Source organism: Lepidochelys kempii, chromosome 2 (assembly GCF_965140265.1).
Source record: "Lepidochelys kempii isolate rLepKem1 chromosome 2, rLepKem1.hap2, whole genome shotgun sequence".
Taxonomy (NCBI): Eukaryota; Metazoa; Chordata; order Testudines; family Cheloniidae; genus Lepidochelys; species Lepidochelys kempii.
The window spans coordinates 18,552,082-18,575,771 of record NC_133257.1 but is presented as its reverse complement, the minus strand read 5'-3'; the positions used below and the strand labels follow the sequence as shown (position 1 = coordinate 18,575,771).

General features: G+C 38.7%; 1 protein-coding gene across 2 annotated transcripts in view; it reads right to left on the bottom strand.

Annotated features, from left to right (window-relative positions):
* Positions 1 to 23,690, bottom strand: part of ASAP1 (ArfGAP with SH3 domain, ankyrin repeat and PH domain 1) — a 329,105-nt gene that overhangs the window by 13,613 nt on the left and 291,802 nt on the right. Inside the window, exons 25-29 of one of the 2 annotated variants that reach the window (XM_073330123.1) lie at positions 21,986 to 22,039; positions 18,284 to 18,445; positions 10,457 to 10,523; positions 5,463 to 5,521; positions 1,387 to 1,889 (exon numbers count right to left, since the gene is read on the bottom strand). In XM_073330123.1, coding sequence (XP_073186224.1) covers positions 1,387 to 1,889; positions 5,463 to 5,521; positions 10,457 to 10,523; positions 18,284 to 18,445; positions 21,986 to 22,039 — 845 coding nt within the window. The remainder of the gene's footprint in view (positions 1 to 1,386; positions 1,890 to 5,462; positions 5,522 to 10,456; positions 10,524 to 18,283; positions 18,446 to 21,985; positions 22,040 to 23,690) is intronic. The other variant, XM_073330124.1, reaches the window with a different exon arrangement.

The window sequence follows — 23,690 nt, the reverse complement described above, 5'->3', positions numbered from 1 at the left end:
GGGAACTGTGTAAACAGTTTCCAAACTTTACTACCTTGCAAGTATATGATCTGTTATTGTATATCACATTTCAAACACTCAAAGACTAAAGGAAGGCAAATGATAAAAGTTTCAGAAGCAACAACTAAGAAGGATGGTAAGCAAACCATGCAAGCATAGTCAATAAGACAATGTGAGATTCTAAAAAAATAAGATTGAGGTGGAGATGGCACCTGTTTGCAAATATATAAAGGAATATTGTATAAAAGGGAAGGGATCCATTAGTCAAAACTGGATTTAATATGATGTACTAAAAATCACATTAAATATTAAGAAAACCTTTACAAACTTCAAACCAGTTAGGCAAGAGAGCAAACTATCATGTCTTAGGGTATGTCTACACTACCCGCTGGATCACCAGGCAGCAATCGATCCAGCGGGGATCGATTTATCGCGACTAGTCTAGATGTGATAAATTGATCCCCGAGCGCTCTCCCGTCGACCCCTGTAATTGTGAATAACATAGCTGAAGTCGACATACTTAGATGGACACCGTGGTGAAGATACCACGATAAGTCCATCTAAGTATGTCGACTTCAGCTATGTTATTCACCCCCCACCCCAGTGTAGACCAGGGCTATGTAAATTAGATGAAGATAAACTGTTCCTATTATACCTAAGTTTGTTAGATGTGAATTACATTAAAGTGTAGTGGTGAGAACTCCAGATTGGGTTCCAGTTCTGTTCCCACCTTTGCCACTGACTTGCTCCACGACCTTTGGCAAGTCAAAATTTCCCTCTGTGCTTCTATGGGCCCTTTTGTAAATACAATGATACTTATGCACCTTTGTTAAGCATATAGGTGCTAAATATTTGAACTATTACATTGTGAAAGTTGATTTTTTGTGGTTGACATTTTAAGTTTTGTAACAATTATTAAAAAGGAAGTTTAAAATAAAACCTATTAAACCCTTTTCTAAATATGTTCAAAATCAAATATATGTCCCAGTTATATTATATGTAGGAAACAGAGAGCAAAGAATTAAAGTCAGAAAGCTTTAAAAATGTTTTTAACTCCTTAACGCTCAGAAAGTCGCCACATATTGCAGAAACATAATTTGCACCCTTAACACTGCCAAAAATGCTCTGGTGAATTTAAATGGAGTGCCTTGCTCCCAGACCTGACCTTTTAATGTTTTTATACTCCTTTTGGCATGCAAGAGGCTTTACCATCAGAAACATTATCTGTTGAAACCGTTCAAAAGCATACATCTGTGCTCAAATTTGTGAGTTGTTGCCTGTTTTGTGCACATAACTCAAGTGCAGTCTTTTTGCAAATTTAGCTTTAGGAGAACTTCAAAGCTTGCCATGAGGCTTTCAGCACGTTGGAATAATAGAACTACCCACCATATTTATTTTCCTGGGAAGCGGCACTGGGGTCTCTGGCAGAGTATGTGTCACATCATTAGAATCTTCAGATACTTGCTTTTGGACGGTATCTCTAGAGTGTACATTTGGAGAAAGATCTATGGAGTGAGATTTCTGATTTGCCTCTGAGGGCTGAGGCTTTGGTGATGATTCTCCAGCTTGAGTTTTAACCAATACCTCTCCTAGCTGAGGTTTTGGAGGCAGGTCCTTCATTTGTGGCTTTGGTGGTAAGTCTCCAAGTTGTGGTTTTGGTGGCAAATCTCCAAGCTGAGGTTTTGGGGGTAATTCTCCTGGTTTTGGGGGTAGTTCTCCAATTGGAGGTTTCTGGGTGAGTTCCACAGGCTGAGGCTTTGGGGGCAAGTCTCCAGGTTGTGGTTTCTGTGGCAGATCGACAGACTGTGAAGACTTCTGAAAGATTTCCAGGTGTTGATTAGATCTATCTATTGAAAGATGATGACTGGTTTCTATTTTTCTTAGTGCCACTAAAACAGAAAGCAAAATCAGGATATTTTCACATGTATTTCACGGACAGACAGACAGTCTCATTTCCCCATATTACATTTAAGGAGAATCTGAAGTATGCAAGACAACTTCTTTTCTTCTAGAAAGATTTATTTACATCATACAAAATACAGAAAGAGAATTTCTATTTCAGGCTAACTCCAAGTACAGATATCGACAATAAAAGAAACTAAAAAGCTCAAGACCTAGCAGTTATCTTCAATAACTGAAGATGTCAGACATACTCTGAGTTACCTTTCACACATTTTAAATAAAACACTATTTCCCAACAGTTGAAATTAATAAGCAATATTATATTTGTGATGTAAAAGAAAGGATTGAAATTTTAAACAATGATATTGCCTTGTAGTTTATCTACAAGAGCTGGAAAATACGCAGGTCCTTTCAATCAACATTTATTTTTACATTTTCTTAGTTTCACTGCTCTTTCTTCCTTAGACTCGTCCATTAAGTGTGCCAAGCAAAACTTGACTGGCATGAGTGTACTTAGCTATATTTTACAGGTATATATGTATGAAGCCTGATACTGAGAGAGTAAGCGCCTTGATGAAAGTACCACATCATTTTGACTCAGAAAAAGGGATAATTTCATACTGTGTTCAGCATTTGCTTTTAGGTCAAGCAACACTGTCAAGAATGATAGGTCCACACATTTAAACTTACCACAAAATAATATCACACATATACACTATTTATAATATAACCTACTACAAAAACACATTCACATCATTATATACGATGATCCTGATTTTTAGATGAGAATTGTGCACACATTACTACAAGTGAGAGACGATTTAGCCATACATGTACATAAGAATGACTTCTACAAACATGTCGTAACACATATGCAAATAAGGCACAAATGAATCAAGTTCAGGCTGAAAATCAGGCCAAGCAGTTTATTTTAACTGCACTCCTGATATTAAATACATTTTAATTAGTCCTCCAAAATGAGCGCTTCAAATAAAACAGAATATCAGATTTGTTGCTAGGTAACACACCCCTCATAAAGGCTGGAACAACCACTTGCTATGGTTTGAGAGTTCTGTACATGGCCCCAAAGTAATTTCAGCCCACAATGACAGTCAGCTCTAACCTAATTTTATACCAAGTGAATATTGACTTATTTTGTAGTGACACCTGTCATCTCAATGACACCTTAAAAGGAAACTGCTGAACTGAATTAATTTTCTTACCTGTAAAAAACTGAATTTTTAAAATTTGTATTTAGTTTTTGCCACTAATGCTTTGCATTTCTCTTATCTTGCAGAATGGCCAGATTCATTCTCTGGTTCTCATACTTTGGAACAATACAGTTGTAATATCCACTGACACACACACACTGGCATATGTAAAACTGTGCTATATTTTATATGCTTACCCTCACTGTATGTGCTCACATGTGTGTGTGCATGTGTAAAGGGGTGTATGTATACTTCTCTGTTTTCTCCAGTTCTTCAATTAATTCTGGCACATCACTCAGAGAAAGAGGCTTCCATTGACCACCTTTTCCTCCCAATCTTCTACTCTGTTTCTCAAAATGTTCCACTTTACAGACTATGGTACAGGAAAGCTATTAGGACCAGTGGTAGTCCATAAACCATAGTGTGAAAGTAATGCATTATCCTGTATATTACAAAGATTAATTGTTATGATCTCTCATTTTCAAGCACTCACTTAAACCTTTGTGTTTTAGCAATAGGAAATCTTACCTTACATGTTAAGGTATAGATTTTCCCCTTTTGTATATATGCACAGCATACAATGTTTTCTTGGTTGGTTTCAAACCATTTATATTTGCAAGTTTCTTACCAAAACTTCATATTGGTTATAATGTATTTGCATGTTCTCATGCAGGGCTGTCCCTAGCTATTCTGGCGCCCTATGCAGGCCCCCCGCAGGGTGGGAGCCGGGCCGCCGGGCGGGGAGAGGCTGACCCCAGGCCTCTGCGGGGGAAGGAGGAGGGCTGGTTTGGGGGGCAGGGGGAACTGCCCCCCAGCACTCACTGGCAGTGTGGCTGGGTCGCTGCACTTCCCACCATCAGGGAGTGCAGGCCTGCCTCTGTAGCAGTCCTCAGGGGAGTGGGGGCAGGGCTGGGGGCGGAACAGAGTGGTGGCTTTGGGGAAGGGGTGGAGTGGGGGCAGGGCTGGGGCAGAGTAGGGGCGGGAAGAGGAGGGGCTGCACCAAATTTTCTGGTGCCCTATACAGCTGCGTACAGGTAGGGACGGCCCTGTTCTCATGCATACACTAGGTGAAATTTTTCAGACAAAACTTCTTTTGCTGAAAAATGTAAATTCAGGTCCAGCAAAACATTCTGTGAATTCGAGTTGATTTTAGCCAACTGTTTTGGTCAAAACAAAACAAAACAAGCAAATGTCAAAATAGTCTTTTTTGATATTGTCAGCTAGAGTCACAAGGGGATTTAGGCGCCATTCACAAAATTGAGGAGGTGCTGTTGGTGTTATAACCTTTAGCCCTGTGGTTAGGGCACTCACGTGTGACGTGGGCGACCAAGGATTGAATCCCCACTCTGGAGCAAGAACTTGAACCCAGGTATCACCCCTCTCAGGGGAGTGCCTTAACCATTAGGCTATAAGCTATTCTGGGTTGGGTCTCTCTATTTAACCTGTTCAAGCTATTCCACTTGGTATAAAATACTTGAATAGCCATTGGCTTAGAGAGAGAATGACGCTATAGCTCAGTGGTTAGAGCATTGACCTAGAAGGGCAACAGCTGGGTTCCAGTCCAGTCCCTGCTTCAGTGAATACTTAATTATTTATACGAAGTCAAACAGCTTCAACAGGAAAGACTGAGACTCACCCCATAATATCCGGTAATCCTGTAGTATACCCTATAGTATGAAAGACTTATGTAATTGTTATCTCACTGAAATCTGACAAAACAAAAAGGGAAGACTTTTAACCTCTCTTCTTGGCCCTGAACAATTAGAATAGGGGGATTTTTTCAAAAAGAACCTAAGCGACTCAGGAGCCTGAAGCACATTTTCAGAAGTGACCTTAGTTCCATTGATTTTCAAGTAACTTTTGTAAATGGGATTTGGAATCCCAAGTCACTTAGACAATTTTGAAAATTTCCCCCCCTAGATTTGTATTATTTAACATTTATATTGCAGTAATAACAACAGACTCCAATCAGTGTCATTGGTCCATTGTGCTAAGTACTGTACAAATACATGTGAACATGTGGTTCTTCTGCAAGGAGCTTATGATCTTGGAATAAACCAGTAATGAAGAAGGACAATAAAAATACACAGATTCTTACTGATTTTCCTCCAGGTTCTGCAGGATTTCAGCTTTTGTACTAAAAATATGTTTAGTCTTTTTACAAAATCCTTGCTGAAAAATCCCTATAGATTTTGCCAGAATTTCCAGATTTGTGTTGTCCCAGAAATAAATGTTTTTTGCTCAAAACACCAAATTTCTGAAGACCCTTATGATTTATCATCACTTGTTTAACACACACACAGATGCACCAAAATTCAGCTATGTATATATCTTTTAAAAAGGTCTTACCTTTTTGAGGTAGTTTAGGAAGAACTCTTGGGCCAAGTGCAGTCTTTGCAGTCCCCGTGCTAATCAATAGATATGAACTATCAGTACTTAAACTTCTGAACGATGAGCTAACTGTGTCCCATTTCTAGTACCACCCACCCACTTTTCAGAAAAAAAATTATAGTAAGAGTTTATGCATAGCCAGGACACACAATGTTGTCCATGAAACAGCCCTGAAACTCAAAGCAGTGTTGGAAGTGGGCTTGGATTATTCAAATAAAGGAAAAAGCTGTGCAAAGCCTACGCATTGTTCATGCTGCATGGCACATCTGTTCCATAGATAACAATGTGTGCATACATTTATATTTAGAAAACTGCTTAAATTGAGAGAGCAATTCAACTGACAGATTTTGTTTAAAGAAGAAGCAATAAAAGGACAAGTCAAGAACTTAAATTAACACATTAAAATAACCATATTAAGTACATAGGTAATACATTCCAAAAGCATGCAATTATGGCCTAAGATAGTCTATCTTTTTCTTTGTGTGCTTCACAGTTCACCCCATGTGTATACTATCTGTTATAGGTAAGTTTGCCAAAACATTCCACCTGTTTTTTCAGTTGTGGATATCTTTTCAAAATCTTCAACAATTAGGCTCAAGTTTTTCAAGCCTAGTCTTGGTTCAAGGGTGAAACTTTTTGAAAGTCTGAACAACAAAATTTGAGTCATGTGTACACAAGGAATATGAAAAAATACACACACACACTGATAAAAATGCCTTATGAACTTTTCTTGAACCCATTTTGCACAGAAACAATTTGGGGATTAAGAGATAACTCTTCTTGATAAATGTCTGAGTATTCTGGTGAAAACTGGTTTTGATTTGGTTAAATTATGAGACTCTGAAAATTGCATTTTGTGTATGCTTCGTAGATAATAAAAGAGATTTCACAACCATGTGCCAACATGCCAAGAGAAGACAGACTACTCTCCATCAGACAGATCCTCAGCTCGTGAAAGTTTTCATAGGTCCATTGACTTCAATAAGGTAGAGCTCCATATGAGTCCTACCGATTTTACTCCATATTAAAATAATGAGCGAATGAAGCAAAGCTTTGATCTTCTAGTAAATGTTGCCCAGGGAAGTGCAAAGTGAATTAAGCAATTTTTTAAGAAATCATTTTCTTTGCCCCTCTACTCTTCCTCCACTAATACTTTGTTCTCCTCTCCTCTACACTTTGCCTTTACTTGACACCCTATGTGAAGTGCCATCTGACATGATAAACTGCCAGTGAATAGCAGATTTGAATCATTCAAATGAGCGAGATCACTTTCATGGATTTTTTTTTTATAGCAAGGGCTGCAGTGTGTTTAAACACTGTCGTTTATTAAATAATTATTGTAATTTTCATTTTTTTCTAAGGGTACACCACTTTCTGTACAACCACAGAATTACATCAATGCTTCCCTAAGTATAAAATTTCCACTTTCAAGGGGTTACATGCTTTAAACTGGTAAATACGAGTGGTATAGTACATATAAAAAGAGTAGTATTTTGCGCTTAACATGTCATGCATGTCTAACATACAAACACAAGAAAGACAACAAAAACAATGTTCTGATAAGATCTCACTATGAACCTTTTTTTTAGATCATGCACAGATGTTATAAGCATTAGACTTATTCAGGAGCATAATTCAAGGATAAAAGCATGTTGCAAAGAGATACAGGAACATAATCTCCTTGTGTGGTGTAAAACTGTCCAAAATATACACTGTAAGATGATGATGAAGGTGCATTTAAGAGATTATTATGGTTTTAAATATGAATGGTCACCTTATGGAACACTCCACAAAATGAGAGTATGAGTCTTACATTTTAATAGACAAAAACCACTGAACAAATATATTATCAGATTAGGGGATTTAACTACTGTATGTGAGTGAGCAGATACTGTTAAAACTGGAAGGGTTCCACTTCCCAGCTGACCTTGTTAGTTCAGGCTACTGACCTTATTTAAAAGCATTTGCCTCATTAACTCAGTATATTCCTAACCAAACTACTATTTGGCCTGGGACCAGCCAAATAGTGCCAAGAAAAGGGAAAATTTCTGACCTGTTATTCTGCTTTTCTGAAGCTATCATTTTGACAAGCTTCTCACTTCTGGGTCTCAGCTCTTTAACATGAGACTCGTGGAACTCCACAAGCTCTTAAGTGTTATGGCACTTAAGGACAATGGCAGCAAGGTGGGGAAAAAAAGCCACACTCTCTAGTGGCTGTTCTGCACCACCATGAGTTTAACTACTGCTTCAGGAATGTTTAGTTATTTCCAACTGCCTGGGAGGCAAAGAACACAAAGAAAAAAGCAAGCCAACCGAAGTTATAAAAAAATCTGCCTAAAAATAAAAATCAAGGTGCAAAATTTCAGTAACACCTCAGTAAAGATTAATGTAAAACAATGAGGGCAGATGATCAGCTGAGTAAGAATCTTGTCAGAATATTTTTCAATAAGCAGAATTCAATCAATCCTCTGATGCATAGGCAGCCTCAATGCTGGCATTTGTTAACCTGTGAGTGTTTGATTTTGTAACATGAATAAAGATTTTTAGATGTAGTTTTCGAGGTTTTTTTTATTTTTATTTTTTTAAAGAAAAATGAAAAAAAAAAAGACATGCAACTGTAACAATCCTCACACAACCACCTTCAAAAAACAAGTGGTCATCTGAGTTTGAACTTGGGGTTTTGCAACCAAAACTCAGTCCTCTATCACTTGAGCTAAAAGAGCAAGTCCACTGGCTGGCAGTAGTTGAAGGCCGCACTAGGCGGCACAGTATGGGGAGGAAGTGAGCAGTCCATTGTGGAGAAAGAACAGGTTAAGGACTATTTAGAAAAGCTTGACATGCACAAGTCCATGGGGCCAGATCTAATGCATCCTAGAGTGCTGAGGGAGTTGGCTGACGTAATTGCAGAGCCACTGACCATTATCTTTGAAAACTCGTGGTGATTGGGGTTGGTCCTGGAAGATTGGAAAAAGGCAAATCTAGTGCCCATCTTTAAAAAAGAGAAGAAGGAGGATCTGGGGAACTACAGACCAGTCAGCCTCATCTCTGTCCTCAGAAAAATCATGGAGCAGGTCTTCAAGAAATCCATTTTGAAGCACTTGGAGGACAGGAAGGTGACCAGGAACAGTCAACATGGATTCACGCAGGGCAAGTTATGCTGATTGCCTTCTATGATGAGATAACTGGCTCTGTGGATATGGGAAACATGATGGATGTGATATACCTTGACTTTAGCAAAGCTTTTGATGCAGTCTCTCACAGTATTCTTGCCAGCAAGTTAAAGAAGATTGGATGAATGGACTATAAGGTGGATAGAAAGCTGGCTAGATCGTCAGGCTCAATGGGTAGTGATCAACGGCTTGATGTCTAGCTGGGAGCCGGTATCAAGTGGAGTGCCCCCCAGGTCGGTCCTGCGGCCGCTTTTGTTCAACATCTTCATTAATGATTTGGATGATGGGATGGATTGCACGCTCAGCAAGTTTGCAGATGACACTAAGCTGGGGGGAGAGGTAGATATGCTGGAGGGTAGGGATAGTGTCCAGAGTGACCTAGACAAATTAGAGGATTGGGCCAAAAGAAATCTGATGAGGTTCAACAAGGACAAGTGCCGAGTCCTGCACTTAGGATGGAAGAATCCCATGCACCGCTACAGACTAGGAACTGAATGGCTAGGCAGCAGTTCTGCAGAAAAGGATCTAGGGGTTACACTGGACGAGAAGCTGGATATGAGTCAACAGTGTGCCATTGTTGCCAAGAAGGCTAACAGCAAATTGGCCTGCATTAGTAGGAGCATTGCCAGCAGATCAAGGGAAGTGATTATTCCCCTCTATTCAGCACTGGTGAGGCCACATCTGCAGTATTTTGTGTCCAGTTTTGGGCTCTCCACTGCAGAAAGGATGTGGACAAATTGGAGAGAGTCAGTGAATGGCAACGGAAATAATTAGGGGGCTAGGGCACATGGCTTATGAGGAGAGGCTGAGGGAACTGAGCTTATTTAGTCTGCAGAAGAGAAGAGTGAGGGGGATTTCATAGCTGCTTTCAACTACCTAAAAGGGGGTTCCAAAGAGGATGGAGCTAGGCTGTTCTCAGTGGTGGCAGATGACAGAACAAGAAGCAATGGTCTCAAGTTGCAGTGGGAGAGGTCTAGGTTGGATATTAGGAAAAACTACTTCCTAATAGTAGTGGTGGTGAAGCACTGGAATGTGTTACGTAGGGAGGTGGTGGAATCTCCATCCTTAGAGGCTTTTACAGCCCGGCTTGACAAAGCCCTGACGGGGATGATTTAGTTGGTGTTAGTCCAGCTTTAAGCAGGGGGTTGGACTAGATGACTTCCTGAGGTCTCTTCCAACCCTAATCTTCTAGATTCTAGGATCTTTTTATGTTCCACCTAGTAGAGTGTTATTTTTTGCATCAATGCATAATGCATCGAACCAGTGGTTTTATATGCAAGAGTAGCTTATATTACAAATGCACAGGTCAGACTGAGAAATGTGTGGTTAAATGGATGAGACTTATATCTGTCATATTAGGGAACCAGGTTCTAGTCCAAGCTATGCCAAGAGTGAACTTATGTAACCTTGTGTTAGTGTATGGTAGGGGCACGTGACCTAGTTCAGGAATGAGGGTGGTGAAGTACACAGAATTATTTAGCGTCAGCAGAAGACATGAGAATAAAATTCCTGGATCACAGCCTAGTGCAACTTTCTTTAGTTCCAATGGTATTTTGATGAGAGAAAACAGCAGCAGCATCTGCTGCCATAATTTTGTCTGTACCATCCAGAGCTTCAGTTCTTTGTGGCTGCTTCAAACTGATTCAAGAGGTTTGGCAGAGCCTGAGAGCAAGAATGCATTGTATAGTTGGAATATTCAGAAAATTAACAGCTGATTTTCCACAGTTTATAAATTGGCCACATCATGCACAACATTACTATATGCAAATACATAAATCTTACCTTGACTGCTGAGACATTCCCTCAAACTTGTTTGCAGTCTTAGTTGAGGGTGGACCCAAATCATTACCTAAGGGGATATAAATTACTTAGACTTTTTAAAATGGAGAATAAAAGAACAGAAACATGCAGGTAGAGGATATCATATAAAACAAACATTTGCAGCTTTCCCAATATTTTCCATATAAACTTAAGTATATTTTAATGAGTATTTTTCATTCATAGACTCATAAATTTTAAGGCCAGAAAAGACCATTAATATAATCTATTCTGACCTCCTGCATACCATATGTTTGAAAAACTGTCATTGATAGCATCTATCCACTGGCAAGAAAAAGCAAATAAGATTATAGTCACTACTTCAGGGCATTTATTTTGTCTCTGAAACAAGAAAAAAATACTTCACAACATTGTCCCTCAACTATTTTGTTGGAAGGCAGTACAAGGAAAGGGCAAAAAAAGTGCAGCATCTTGCTTTGGAAGTAACACATTATTTTTAAAAGCCATCATGAATTAGCACTTATTCACAAAACAAATATTGATTTTGTAAGGATTGTTATATTATTCTAAGAAACAGTCCATTTACTCAATTCTGCCAGTAAGTGGAGGAAGAAAAAACTGAAGTCAGAATATCCAAACCGTCAACATCAAACCTGGCTTCATAATCACTAGAATCTCCAAGTTTTGAGCAGTTGCACTTATAGTACGTTCTTTGTATAAGACACCTTATTATTATCAACTCTTCCTACTATAACCCTATTTCTGAAGATCCTTAAGTGTGACATTAAAAGTGTTTCATTCATATCATTTGATCCCCTGACACCAAAACTTCAGTTAAATTCATTCCACAGAAAGTGAATTTACTGAAGTTATACCTAATGATCAAAGTCAAGAAGAAAGCACAGAATTTCTACACAAAGAAAATGAAATTGCATACAGTAGAACCTCAGAGTTATGAATACCAAAGTTACCAACTCACCGGTCAACCACATTATCATTTGGGACCGAAAGTACGCGATCAGGCAGCAGCAGAGACAAAAAAGCAAATACAGTACATAGAATCATAGAATCTCAGGGTTGGAAGGGACCTCAGGAGGTCATCTAGTCCAACCCCCTGCTCAAAGCAGGACCAATCCCAAACTAAATCATCCCAGCCAGGGCTTTATCAAGACTGACCTTAAAAATATCTAAGGAAGGAGCACTGTGTTAAATGTAAACTACTAAAAATATAAAGGGAAAGTTGATAAAAAAATTTGACAAGATAAGGAAACTATGTGCTCTGCCCTCTGACTAGATTTGATCTGAGGTCTCTGCACTGCAAATGGATTTGGAAAGCTCCATATCCGATAAGAAGATTACATTGAGATTTTCAAAATCATTCAGCAACAGCTTAACTGAGCTTCCACCAAAGTCAATAGTAAAGAAACTTCCATTGACTTCAAAAGGGAGCAGAGTTAGGCTAATTGTAAGCATTTATAAAAATTCCACTGTTAGAGTAGGTGGGCCCCAAGGCATAGTAACTCAGAAAGCGCTGGACAATGAAGGATTTTTATATCATGAATAAAAAAGCCTTTTTTGTTGTTTTTTTTTGCTGAGACCTGCCTGCTTGAAGACAACCTGTCCACCTTGTAGTTGTAGGAGAAATAATTTTCTGAGATCTACGAAGCAATTTCACTCAGACTCAGAGTCAGAGGATCTGACTTCCTGACTGATAATGTTCAATTAGGGGTCTGATTAGTTAACTGAACTATCCATCTAGTAACGAAAGCTTTAAAAGAAGAGGTTTTTTTGTTAGTTTGTTTTTTCACTAGCTCCAAAATCTCAAAGTGTGTTCTTTGTGAGTGTCCCTGACTTTGGTTTACCGGGAAGTGAAAAGAACAAGGAGTACTTGTGGCACCTTAGAAGCTAACAAATTTATTTGGGCATAAGTTTTCGTGGGCTAACATTCCCCCCCCCCCACCCCCAGATGCATCGGGGGGAAGTGAAGACAGCTATAAAAAAAGAAAACATAACAAATGGAAGATATGAATATAAATCAAAATTAGGAATTGCAGAAAATTGATAAGGGAAGCAAATGAACATAAGGAGAAATGTGTGGCCTGAAGAGTTAACAATAAGAAGGTGTTTTTAAAATATAGTAGGAACAAAAAGAATCCTGACAATGTATTGGTGCATTACTAGATTGAAATGGTGGAATTATCAATAATAATGCAGAAAAGGCAGAAGTGTTCAATAAATATTTCTGTTCTGTATTTGGGGAAAAACTGATGATACAGTCTCATCGTATGTTGATAACACCACATTAGTATCTCTGGAGAATGTTAGCGAGCAGCGTATCCGCAGAATTTGACATTCTTTCCATTTTGTATGTTCAAACACTGCCAGCTAAAACCCAGTCATCACCTAGCTAGAAATAGTTTTAGGACCGTGAGAGGCAAGGCCATGCAGCTGCATTTTTGCAGTTCTGCTAATCAGAATGGGAGGCTGGGACAGGGAGTTAAGCTTCCATGAAAATAGAAGGAATTTTTGGATAGCCTTGGTTTTACATGCCACTGACATGTAAGTTTTATTGTTATGGCTAGAAATGCTTTGCCGATAAGAAGAATACTGAATTGTTATTGGCTGTTGCCATGGAAATTGTTAGCCTATTAGGGGCTATTATGATTTATGTGCTTTGTCTGATAAAATTTATAAAAGATTTTGTTAGAAAGTGTTCTTTGGAGCAGTCAGAGGAAGCTTTTTCTTGGAAAAGGATCTGACACCTACGTTCCTCAGCAGCTAGATAGAAGGAGGGGGCCACCTGAAGCCTGGCTGCTGATTTCTTGAAACAATTTCAGACTTTTGGGTAACTATAAATGTTTGGAATGCTTTGAATTTACTGGTATATATGTGTGTGTGTGCTTGAGACCTCATTAAAAAGTAGTTTTAGATAAAAGCATTTTGGTTTGTATCAATCATGTATCAGACGGAGGAGGTGTGCCCCCATTGATTTATTCCTGATACCACATGGAGAGAAACAGTTAAATTACCACTGCTTTGGGTTCTGAAAACTCAGGGTAACAGAAGCTACTAAAATTAGATGTTTTTTAAATCAGCAGGTTCATTTAACTTGCATCTAAGAGTTTAAAAGAGCTGGCTAAGGAGCTCACTGGACTATTATGTTGATTTTCAATAAGTCTTGGAGTACTGAGGAAGTTCCACAAGATTGGAAGAAAGGTAATGTTGTGCCAATTTTTAAAAAAGGTAAAGATGACGACCCAGGTAGTTATAGGCCTGTCAGCCTGACATCAATCCTGGGCAAAATAATGGAGCGGCTGATACAGGACTCAGTTAATAAAGAATTAAAGGAGGGTACTGTAATTAATGCAAATCAACGTGATTTTATGGAAAATAGATCCTGTTAAACTAACTTGATATCTTTTTTTGATGAGATTACAAGTTTGGTCAATAAGGATAACAGTATTGATGTAACATATTTAGACTTCTCTAAGGCGTTTGATTTTGGTACCACACAACATTTTGATTAAAAACTAGAATGATATAAAATTAACATGGCACACATTGAATGAATTAAAAATTGGCTAATTGGTGTCTCAAAATATAAACAGGGAAATGTCATTGAACAGGTGTGTTTCCAGTGGGGTCCCAGAAGGATCGTTTTTTGGCTCTATTCTATTTAACATTTTATCACTGACCTGGAAGAAAACAAAGTCATCACTGATAAAAGTTTGCAATGACACACAAATTGGGGGAGTGGTAAATAATGAAGAGGACGGGTCACTGATTCAGAGCAAATCTGGACTGCTTGGCAAATGGGGTGCAACCAAACAATATGCATTTTAATGTGGCTAACTGTGAATGTATATTTCTAGGAACAAAGAACTGTAGACCATACTTAGAAAGTGGGGGAATGACTCTATTCCTGGAAGCTATGACTGAAAAAGATTTGGAGGGTAATCAGCAGAACATTAACTCCCGGTGTGATGCTGTGGCCAAAAGAGCTAATGTGATCCTGGGATGCATAAACAGGGGAATCTTACGCAGGAGTAGAAAGGTGACCTTATCTCTACATTGGGCACTGTTGCGATCACGGCTGGAATACTGCACCTGTCCAAGTGCCCAGAATTAAGAAGGATGTTGATAAATTGGGGAGGGTTCAGAGAAGAGCCACAAGAATGATTATAATGATAGATTGAAATAAATCAATCTATTTATTTTAACAAGGAGAAGGTTAAGGGGTAACTTGAGTACAGTCTATAAGCATCCACACGAGGAACAAATATTTAATAATTGGTTCTTTAATCTAGCAGAGAAAGGTATAATACAATCCAATGGCTGGAAGTTGAAGTTAAACAAATTCAGAGTGGAAATAAAGTGTAAATTTTTAACAGGGAGAATAATTAATAACTGGAAATCGCTGACAATTTTTAAATCAAGATCGGATGTTTTTCTAAAAGATATGATTTAGGAATTATTATTAGTTCTATGGCCTGTGTAATACAGGAGGTCAGGCTAGATCAGAGGTCGGCAACCTTTCAGAAGTGGTGTGCTGAGTCTTCATTTATTCACTTTAATTTAAAGTTTCGCGTGCCAGTAATGCATTTTAACATTTTTAGAAGGTCTCTCTCTATAAGTCTATATATTATATAACTAAACTATTGTCATATGTAAAGTAAACAAGGTTTTCAAAATGTTTAAGAAGCTTCATTTAAAATTAAATTAAAATGCTGATCTCACGCTGCTGGCCAACTCAGCCCACTGCCAGCCTGGGGTTCTGTTCACCTAGGCCAGCAGCAGGCTGAGTGGGGCCTGCAGCCAGGACCTGGGATGGCCAGGGGCCAGCAGCCAGAACCCCAGACTGGCAGTGTGCTGAGCGGCTCAGCCCGCTGACACTCAGCCCGCTGCCAGTTTGGGGTTCCGTCCGCCGGCTCCTGCCAGCCAGGGTTCCGGCTGCCGCCCCGCTCAGCCCGCTGCCGGTCTGGGAGCCCAGCCTTGCCCACATAGAGTGGGTACCTGCCTTCTCCCTGGTTCGAGCCCATTCTCTTGCTCTCTCTCTGCACTGAGCTGAGGGTGGGAGTGCACTGAGCACAGGGCTGGGGTGAAGGAGCAGGTTGGGGTGTAGGGTCTGGCCAGGAGCTAGAATGAGGGAGGGGGCTCAGGGTTGGGGTAGGAGGTTTGGGTGTGGAGTGCTTACCTGGGCAGCTCCCATTTGGTGCGAGGGGTGCAGGTGGGAATGTGGGGGTGTGTGTGTGTGCGCAGGAGCTCCTGTTTGGTGCTCAGGGTGGGGGTGGGAATGTGGGGGGTGCAAGAGTCAGGGCATGGGGTGTGGGGGGACTGGAGGTGTTTGAGGAGGGTGCAGGAGTCAGGGCAGAGGGCTGGGGGCATGTGTAGGGGGTGCTGGAGTCAGGGCTGGGATGTGTGGGGCAGGCAGAAGCGTGCCATTAAAAATCAGCACACGTGCCATAGGTTGCGGACCCCTGGGCTAGATGATCACAATGACCCCTTCTGGCCTTTCAATCTATGAATGCACTCCCCACTTTGTCCTGAACTAGCCAAGGACATGCTTCAGGGAATGCTGCAAAGCCTCTCTTCACTTCTCAAGTTTTTAAGAAAGTAGAGGTATGATGAATGTAACAAAGAGGTGTATATTTTCCTTTTTAGCAACTTTCACTTTCATTGGGCTTTTTCATCTCTCATACTGGAATCTGACCTGAGTCTCAAATACAGATGACAGACAAATCAGTACTGGAATCAGACTGGGATCTAGTGTAAGCCCAAAGGTTGCTGACTGGACTAATTATATGGCTTTTATGTTTGTTAGAGATTTTAGCTTTAGAATAGGACAGCCACAGCAATCTGAGTAAAGTGTGAGTGACCCATTAAACAATTTTTGGACCTAAATCCTAAAGGTACAGGGGCTTAGGGAAATCCTGCCAGCTTTAGTCTGTGCAGAGTAAAATCACATGGGCCTGAGATGCATTGTGTCCAAAAAGCTATATCTGGCAGAAAAAAAACGTTTGGGACATCTGTGATATTCACTTGGAAATACCCCAGAAAAATATATCCATCTGTATTTACTTGCAGCAGTATCAAATGTTTACTGCACATAGCATTATGCTGACAGATACTGGTGACTGCATCAATCACAAACCTCTTTGAGAGTGGGTGTGAACACATCCTTCAATCAATATAACTGTCAGGATAAGTTTAATCTGAAGCCTCCGACCTAAGATGAAACGGTGTTGACTGGAAAAGGCATTTTTTGTTGAGTGGCCATTGGACTGAAACATCTCTCTTGGTATAGATTTTTTTTTTTAACACTGAGACTCTATGTATCATCAGTGCCAGACACTTTCACTAGTATCTGTCAGTAATGTCTACAGACTCTTTTAAATAGTTGATCAAAAGATTAAATGAGGTTTGATTTATTGTCTCTTGCATATGTGCATGTTTACCTGTAATAAAAACAAAAACAAACAAAAGCAGGTGTCGTGAATCTGCCTAGGAATTTGGACTGTGTGGACAGAGAGTTTTGCTGAGTATTGTTTGTGGTCTGTGTGTATGTAGGCAGAACACAGAGAAACTGAAAACAGACCAGAAAGAGAGAGACACAGAGGGAAAAAAAACAAGAAAGCCCAGCAGCAGCCGGCGAGCACAGCATGACACTGGAAAAAGTGAGGGAGAGAGCTTTTGGGTCTGTTAGCCCAAGAGGCTTGGGGTTGTAAAGCAAGAAACTGCTCCTCTTGTTCTTGATTCCTCTTGCGCTCGGAGAAGCAGAGACTTTGTACATACCATGTAAATAAACAAGATTACATGAAAGAAAATGCAAGACTCTATCAATTTCTACTTCTAACTGGAACACCCTGAGGGTCCCAAACTCTGACTAGCCACTCTGGTTGAAAAGGGGCAACAATAGCATTTTGCTTTGCACCAATTCCTCCCCTCATTTTTTCTAAGGGCTTCTCTTCACGTACAATGCTGCTGGTGTGCCACTGTAGTGCTTTAGTGAAGATGCTACTATGCCAACAGGAGAGCTTCTCTTGTCAGCATAATGACAGGTTTCAGAGTAGCAGCTGTGTTAGCCTGTATTCGCAAACAGAAAAGGAGTACTTGTGGCACCTTAGAGACTAATCATTTTATTTGAGCATAAGCTTTCGTGAGCTACAGTCAGCATAGTTAATCCATCTCCCTTAGGGGCGGGGCAGCTATGTACATAGTGCTGTCTACTAGTGAGGGGAAGGGGGTTAAGTCAGTATAACTATGTTGCTCAGAGGTGTGGATTTTTCACACCCCTGAGCAATGTAGTTATACCAATATAGGCCTGTATTATAGACCTAGCCTTAGGATAAAGAAGAATGTGATGTGCCTGGGCTGGTTTTATGAATGGTGGCAACTTTCCCTCAGAAAAGATTTGTCTTTATCATGACAAAGGAATTCCTCTAAGAGTGTCAGCTACCAGGAGTAGGCAGGATTTACAAATAGAAGCAGAAGTTTGACTGGGCTAGTTAGTCTTTACTATGAAAAGAAAGTGCCTATCTGGATAGGTCTGTAATAAATGTTTCTATAAAGTTTTTGTCAGCAAAGTATCCCATTATACAAATACTTAATCTGTTTTTTACATCCTGCTACTGGCAGAAAGATGTAAACCCTGCCAGTCTCTGGACTGGTACAGGCAACATCACAGAGAGCCTGGGGATTTATTTGAGGATGGAATTGTTCTGAAATTCCATAAAATATAGCAGCAATGGACAGTTAGCACTGACTAAGAGAAGCAAGTAATATACACCAGCCATCTTAAGTTTTGTTTTATTTTACATTTTTAAAACTCACCCCAAGGAATTAGGCCCTTATTCTGGGGTCCATGAGGTAGCGGGCTTGGTGGGTCAGAGAGGGTTCTTTTATGTCCAGGGGGTGGGGGAGGTGGTCTCTTCTTGGAAAGAGTGGAGCTGCCACTGGAGGGTTGAGTACTTAGAGGAAGGGTTGAAGGTGGACCTGTAAAATTAACAAAAAAATCTTACCAATACAGGATGTGTAACATCAAAGTAGCACTGAAGAATTAAAAATCAGAACATAGTAAAATGGAGCAAAGGACTGAAAACAAAAATAAGCCATGCCAAAACACTGTTGAGATTAATGACATACCCATCACCTTTTTGCCATTTTTAATTGTAATATGACAGTATGCAATTTGACAATAAATGACAAACATATATTTTAAAATGTACATTCACATAAGGTTAATCACTGCAGGATTTATAATTTTAGACATTGTTAAAAACTGCAGAAAATGTTTTAAATCTTTATAAACTATTTATTGAAGATAAAGTACTTCAATTAGGGATTAAGAATTACTATTTATAAAATCTCCATACCACAATGAAACAACAAACTAAATCTTTTAGCATGCTGTCAGTATTATAGCTTCAGAGCATCATATCATAGCTAATGGGACTAACAAGGTTTTATAATTTTTTTCCTTTAGCAAACTTTCCTTGAATGCTAAGAAATAGGTTTCCAAAATAAATTCATTTTTCTATTGTTAATTGCTACTGTTTGTGTGTGGATTAAACATATAGTGCATGACAAAGCGTTAAACCTAGTGGATAAGAAATAGACATTACAAAACCTCATTTTAAACGTATATAGTATTTGTTTAGAATGGCTCCAAATACTCTTGCCATTACAATAAAGTAATAATGCATTTTTTGGCCATGGTCCTGCAATGAGCTCTGCATGGGCCTTTGACTGGATAGAGCCTTACTAGTCCAAGACTCTGTTCAGATGCAGGGATCTGCCCACATAGCACTTATTGCAAGATTTAGGCATTAAAAATAGCGTCTATCTATGAATACTTAATTATTCCTCCATTCAAAACCTGCCTAAATATACATTGAATATTACTTATGATATAAATAATAATATGGTCTCTTGTTTAAGTCATACAGTAGAACCTTGCTAATTTGCAGTTTGCTAATCAATATACGCCATAATTTGCACACAAGCAGTGCTGTTTCCTCCCTCAGAAAATACAGAGCTCCGAGTGGATATTATGAATAATATGTTACTTTTACACGTGTACTGCAAAACGTGTATGTAAAAATAATGTGAACCAAATTACATGTCAAATGTATGAACAAATTACTATAAATTTTGCAATGAATTATCCTTGCTATTTTTGTTTAACTTATTCACCAATTCAGTAATTTGCAATTCTCTCAGGCATGAGTGCAAATTAATGCACTTCTTCTATACTAATTTTATCATTTAGTTTCTATGTAAATAATTTCTGTATCTTTTAAAATTTCATTATAAAAAAAGCTAACTTTAAGCAATACAATTCTCCCAATAAACATATAGACAGTTTTGGTGATATAAATCTAGATTGAGGATTCTGTAGACTTGTGCAACACAGAAGCTCTTCATTTTATTTTATATGAATGATTTTGTGAAGTGCTACAAACCAACAGCAGCTCAAAATATAACCTTAGAATCACAGAATCTCAGGGTTGGAAGGGACCTCAGGAGGTCCTTAGAAGGAGTTCAGTACTCATTGTGCTGCTGCTAACATTATTCTAAAGTCACAGTTAATACAACATATTTGTTTGCTACACAAGGACAGAAGAAAAGAGGTAATTATTTGAAATCTCCACTTTGGAGGTACATGTGCTGACACATGGATCTGATAAATGCAAACCATTAAAGTTCTTACAGTTTTACCCGATCACCCCCTAGTGACCAATTGATGGAAGTGCATACCATCTTTATCAGTCCTTCCAGCTGAACTACAGAACAAAAAATCCAAGCTTCATTCAAAAAATGGAGAAAGTATCCTGAATTGGCACTATATACTGCCATTTAAATTAAGGCAACATAAAGCTTCAAACTCAAGTGGAAGTAAACTAAATAAGATCTCTCTCTTTTTATTAGTAATGCAAAGCAAGAACTTGACTAAGAATATATATTTCAAAAACCAAAAGTAAAATTAAACAGAAAAAACTTGTGACTAAAACTGAGATAGAGTGTACGCATTTTTAATACCTCATGATACTAACATGTCTATAGGTACCACAGAAGGAGTTTAAAACGTTTATAATTTTATAGTTTTCAAATGTTCACATTCTTACATGTGAAACTTATGGATGGTACAATAGAAATAATTAACATATAACTCCTTTCAGTAGAAGGATTTCAAATCACTTTGCAAATTTTAAGACTTGCAACATACGTTGTGAGATAGGTAGTGTTATACCCATTTTATAGATGGCATAAACAGACACAGAGAAGTTTCGCCTAAAAAACGGTTACATTGTTGGTTTGCAGTGGTGACCAATTCCGTCTCATTGTTTCCTTTCTATTCCCTGTGTGTAGCCATTTGTGGTCTCTTGTCTTATACTTAAATTGTAAACTTCTTGCAGGCAGGGACTGCCTTTTCATTCGCTGTTTGTACAGCAGCTAACACAATGGGGGGGGGGGGTCCTAATCTATGACTAGGGGTCTTAGCTGTTCCAGTAATACAAATTAATAATACTTACAGTGATTTCGCCAATGCTAATAAACCCAACCACTCTCCTGCTCTAATCACTAAACAACACCCCCCCCCTTTAGGGAAAGTAGTGGGTAACATTTACCAAAGATAAGTTTCTTTTCAGGAAAATAAGGAATATAGGAAAACCATCTAAAATATATTCAGGGAAATAGCTAGTTTCAGAATGACAGAAAGTCAAATTGTTGGATTTTCAGGAAACACTATTGTGGAAAAAATGAACTGCAATCTGTTTTTTATTACTGAAACAGGTAATGGAATGATACTAAGGTCTGTAATGATATGTTTAGTACAGGTTGAACCACTCTAGTCCGGTCCCGGCTGCCAGCCCCCTCCCCGGGGGCTCTGAGGACGGCTCCAGGTCCTCCCCCCCCCCCGCCTCCCAGAGCTTGAACGCTGTGAATCAGCTGTTTGCGGTGCTCCGGAAGCGCTGGGAGGGAGAAGGAGGAGTTGGTAAGTGTGGGGCCTCCGGCACATGAGAGGCGAAGGGGAAGGACGGCAGAGGGGGGAGCTTGGTGCCAGTGGATGCTCCACACCCACTAATTTTTCCCTGTGGGTGCTCCAGCCCTGGAGCACCCATGGAGTCGGCGACTATGCCAGACAATGGATGTTGCCAGACCAGGGAGTACCGGATGAGAGGTTCAACCTATATTGATAAGAATATTACTATCTTCCCTGTAACGATCAAAACTCAGAATAGCATAAATTTATACAAGGTAAGTTAGAAAATGTTTAACAGAACATGTAATTTAAAATTAAATTTTCCAGCCTTAAGATATTTATCTGTGCAGCAATTAAAAACATTCTGTGGGAAGTTAAAATAATTGTAAGAGGCCTGCAATTAACAGTGTGTGTACTTCAGCTTTTGTGGAGTTAGTACATGTTCTATATATTAATTTGTGTACCAGTGACAACATGCAAAGCTGTTACCATCCATCAAATAATTTTTTTTTTTGTAGTGGGAGAACCTAAAGTATATATTTTTTTACCACTGCATGAGAGGTATGGCAGAACCAGTATTCCAGTTAATGGTAGGACACGTACTGCAAAGGAAAGTGATAAGTTTGTGTTAAAAATGATACTTTCATAACAAATATTGCTATTTTTTTCAAAATTCTTATGAGAAATATAAATTGCTCATTGGTATTATTTAAAAGCTCTGTTTGATTAGATTAATCATTTCAGACAATATCTTTTCTTTACTCGTCAAGCTCTTACTGCCAACATTTGAGAAATACTGATCACAAGCACACTACTACTCTTTAGGACATAAGCAGAATAAATTGACTGAACATTAACTATACACTATACTTACAACTGTCAACTCTAAATTTCTCCTGTAAAATAAGCCAAAACCTACAATTAACAACTTATATCAAGTTACTTCATATAGATTTCCATATATTCATACTTGCGTCCTATCAGGTCTCTCTTCCTATTAAAAGTACTGGAAAATTAACAGTATAGCGAATCAAGACTAACAAAACAAGATATAAACAAGAGTGAAATAGCTCGTTTTACCTAAATCAAAAACACAAGACAATGAAATACAACAAAACACATAGCTAGAAGCACTTTTCTTTAAAAATTAGTTGTGTATGCATTTAGTAAGGAAAGACTGTCATAATATAGTCTAAGAGCATTAAAGTCAGAGCTGTGCTTTCAATGTATATGGGTTGACACACTGTGTTTTGCTTCAAGTTTGGAAATCAAATGCATCCAGCAGCTCAAAATCCAAACAGACCTAAATCGGAGGGTTTTGATTAAGTCTTCTGATGAAAACTGGCAAAGCCACTTAGATTTTCTTAATTTTCACCTAAAATTGTGAAAATGACCCATATTTGCCCCAAACCTTTACAACAGGACTAGAAAAACTAGCTGGCAACATTACCCTGAATACTGGGTTTGTCACTAAACATTTGCAGAGATTTAATTAAGATCAGTGAAACTAATGGGTTGAGCCATGCTACTTTTTGGTTGTCAGTTTAAAAAAAACATTACAAAAACAACACACTAACCAGCAGACCTATCAGACAACTGAAGCTTGTCAGAATTATGGAAATTGAAATTCAACTGACTTTCTCACTAAGTATTACTAAGGACTTGTTTTTACATGAGAAAGTTGAGCCAATTTAACTAAAGATGTGATTTTTAAACCGATTTATTTGAGCTGGTGCCAAAAAGTGTGGACACACTTATTTCACTTTTAAACCAGGCTTATTTTGGTTTAGCATAAATTAATCTAAGTAATCAGTTTTAGCTAAACCAAAATAAGCCAACCTTTTAACAAAATAAGCATGTCCATGCAGGGATTTGCACCAGTTTAACATAAATAGGTATGCCTATTTAACTTCAACTGGTGCAACTTTTATCACATAGACAAGACCTAACATACCCTTTTTCCTCGATGAAATGTAGGGAGCAAACACATCAATTTCTGCAGCTTTTAAAACTCCAGCTGAAAAGTTACCAAGCCAAAAGACCCAGTCTTACACTAACTAATATATGCAGAAATATAAAAATAACTTGCAAATACATTAGCTATACACACACACACAAATTGACATACTGTAATTTATAAACCCATATACATGCACACAGTTTTAAAAAATAAACCAAGTTAATTTTTAGACATCAAATGCACTAAAAACCATGGGTAAGAGGGGCATTCAGTACATAAATGATTTTTAACTT